Source organism: Dipodomys ordii, unplaced genomic scaffold (assembly GCF_000151885.1).
Source record: "Dipodomys ordii isolate 6190 unplaced genomic scaffold, Dord_2.0 Scaffold16109, whole genome shotgun sequence".
Taxonomy (NCBI): domain Eukaryota; kingdom Metazoa; phylum Chordata; class Mammalia; order Rodentia; family Heteromyidae; genus Dipodomys; species Dipodomys ordii.
In genome coordinates, this window is record NW_012283321.1 from 1 (window position 1) to 3,180 (window position 3,180).

The following is a 3,180-nucleotide window of genomic DNA, read 5'->3' on the forward strand; positions in this document are numbered from 1 at the left end:
GCTAGCCTTGAGCTGAAGAGCTGAGGGACAACGCTCAGGCCCAGAGTTCAAGCCCCAGGACTGACAAAATAAATAAATAAACAAATAAAATAATGTATAAACTTGGCTTGTCTATTTCTGTGCTCATCTTTGTAACAGTATAAGAAGGAATTGGTCTGTAAACCAATTTGTTTAACAGGTAAAAATAGCTTTTGATTCTAGACTTTAAAACCTATTGGAGCACCAGCAAAAATGATTTGTTTTTGTAAGACAACATAGCTTTGTGGCTAGGTATAAAATAAATATATAATGATTGCTAGTTTGTTTTTTCCTCTAGACCAAGTAACATGGGAGTGCTTGTTTAGCAAAGGTGAAAACATTCTATTTTACACAAATAGCCAAAAGTCTTTTGGGATGCAAACACTCATAAATGTATAGGGTTTATATAAAGTAATTGGCAAAACCAAATTGAATACAAAACCAGTTCAGGCAAATAAAACATAATGTCATGTTCCTGGCAAAACGCAGTAACACTGGATTTTTCTGAAACTGATTTTTGATCTGTCATTTTATTGTCAGAACCTACTTCAATACCTCAGACTAAACGGTAACAATTGACTTCACCAATTTTATTTTCCAGATTCTGAGATTAAATTTCCAGAGATAGAAGGCAAGTTGATCAGAAAAATTCACGGCTAATGTATGTTCTCTTTTTATTAGGTAAAGAGATGGGGAAATTAGCAACCTTCCTTCTGGTCATCTTCTCTCTCCCACCCTTTTTTATAGTTCCTCACCTGGTATAAAAATATAATATAAGCCAGGCTCTGATAGCTCATACCTATAATCCCAGCCACTCAGGAGGTTGAGATCTGAGGATCAAGGTTCAAAGACAGCATGGGGAAGGAAAGTTCATGAGACTATCTCCAATGAACCACCAAAATCCAGAAGTGGAGGTGTGGTTTGAGTGGTAGAGCACCAGCCTTGAGCCAAAGAAGCTTAAGGACGGTGCCCAGGCCCCAAGTTCAAGCCCCAGGACTGGCACAAAGCTAACTATGAATTCTAGGTGGTCCTCCTGCCATACTACGCTTTGGGGTTCCCCATGGGGGGCAGAGCCTGGGCAGCACAGGGAGGAGGCCCTGGATGTGATGCTGAGAGGTCTGTGTTCTGTAGATGGCGAGTGTGTCTTCCCATTCTGGTACAGAAAGGAAAAGTACTATGACTGTGTGAAACTCAACGCCAAGCACAAGTGGTGCTCCCTGAACACCACGTTCAGTGGGTACTGGAAGTACTGTGCTATGTCGGGTGAGTAGCCAGGGCTGCAGGGGGTGGGGAGGGAGGGAGAGGGGTGACTGGGGCTTTGTCCATCTCTGCAGTGTGCGGTGATCTTCTGGGGAGAGACATGAGACATCATAAACCAGAGGCTGTTCTGTGATGCAAATAGGCCACACACAGCGTCTCCTTCAACTTATCAGGAGCAATTCGATCTTTATGTTGTTGTTGTTGTTATTGTGTGCAGGTCCTAGGGCTTGGACTCAGGGCCTGGGCGCTGTCCCTGAGCTTTTGTGTTGAGGCTGGCGCTCTACCACTTGAGCCACAGCACCACTTCTGGCTTTTTGGTGGTTCTGTGGAGAGAGGAGTCTCACAGACTTTCCTGCCCTGGCTGGCTTTGAACTGTGATCCTCCTGAGCAGCTGGGATTACAGGCATGAGCTCCCAGGTCCTTGTTTTGCATGATGATGATGATGATAGTACTGTGAGTGAAAATGTGCAATATCTGATTTGTTGTTTTTGTTTGTTTGTTTTTGTTTTTTTTTGGGGGGGGGGGTCTTGTCGTGGGGCCTGAACTCTGGGCCTGGGCGCTGTCCCTCAGCTCTTCAGCTCAAGGCTAGTGCTCTACCACTTGAGCCACAGCGCCACTTTCAGCTTTTTTTTCCCCTGCTTATGTGGTGCTGAGGAATCGAACCCAGGGCCTCAAGCATGCTAGGCAAGTGTTCTTCCACTGAGCCACCTTCCCAGCCCCTTGGTTTTTTTTTGGTTTTTTTTTTTTGAGCTTGGCTTAGTTTATTCCCATGACAAGCTCACATTCCATCTGTGTTCCTGCAAACAACATAATTTTGACCTTTTTTACAGCGCAGGCAGGGATATAGCCTTACATCGAATCTACCTAGCACATTTTATTTACTCCATTCCTCGGCACCCCATGGACAACAGGCAGCATGGGGTGGGGGGCGGTAATCGGTCCAAAGAAACCAATCAGTAGACACTGACACGGTTGGGGGAATGGCAGGTCCCCCGATAGTCTCATTGGCACAGAAGTATGTCCACGGAGCGTGCCCATGTGTGGGTGTGCATGTACATGCGCATGTGCGTAGGTGTGATCGTTTGTACACACATGTGTGCAGGTGTGTGCCTATGTGTGCATGCACGTTCATGCATTTTGTGTGTGTGGGTGAGCACTGTGTACATGCGTGCTACTAAGAACCTCCCCTCCCCCACCCCGCCCCTGTCCCGTGCAGACTTTGCGCCCTGCGCCTTCCCCTTCTGGTACCGGCGCCTGATCTACCGCAAGTGCACGGAAGATGGCGAGGTGTTTGGGAGGAAGTGGTGCTCGCTGACCCCTGACTACAACCGGGACCAAGTGTGGAAGTACTGCTGAGAAGCAAGGCAGGGGGGCGGGGCTGGACGAGGCCTGGAATCAATGAACGAACGAATGAATGAATGAATGAAGGCATCTCCTCTCGTTCTTTCTTTGTTCTTTCCGGGCAGGGTTGAGATGGTCGAGGCTGTGATCACTGGGGTTCAGCGCCAGCTGCTGGGGTTCGGTGTCTGCTTGCCTACAGCTGCTAAGTATGGGTGGGGTCATAGCTGCTGTCACCCCAGAGACTGTCACCCCGGCCACGGGTCACTTCCTGTTGCTGTCCTGGTTGTCAACTCCCATCGGAGCCATCTAGGCTGACAAGGCGCCACAGGGGGTCCGGGAGGACCTGCATACCTCACTGCAGACACTCAGCTCTCAACGGCAAATGAAGCTGGGCACTGGGCTCACACCTGTAAACCCCTAGCTACTGAGGAGGCTGAGATCTGAGGATCACAATTCAAAGCCAGCCCACTCAGGAAAGTCCGTGAGACTCTTCTCTCCAATGAATCACCAGAAAACCGGAAGTGGAGCTGTGGCTTAAAGCGGTAGAGCTAAGCTAGCCTT

The 3,180-nt window shown here is 48.3% G+C and overlaps 1 protein-coding gene across 1 annotated transcript; it reads left to right on the forward strand.

Annotated features, from left to right (window-relative positions):
• Positions 1 to 1,089: 1,089 nt before the first annotated feature.
• On the forward strand, positions 1,090 to 2,634 carry LOC106002664 (binder of sperm protein homolog 1-like; the record flags this gene model as incomplete). Its single annotated transcript, XM_013037509.1, has 2 exons — positions 1,090 to 1,281; positions 2,495 to 2,634. Coding segments are annotated over 2 exons (332 nt in total), but the record flags the coding sequence as incomplete, so codon positions are not given.
• Between the last annotated feature and the right edge of the window lie 546 nt (positions 2,635 to 3,180).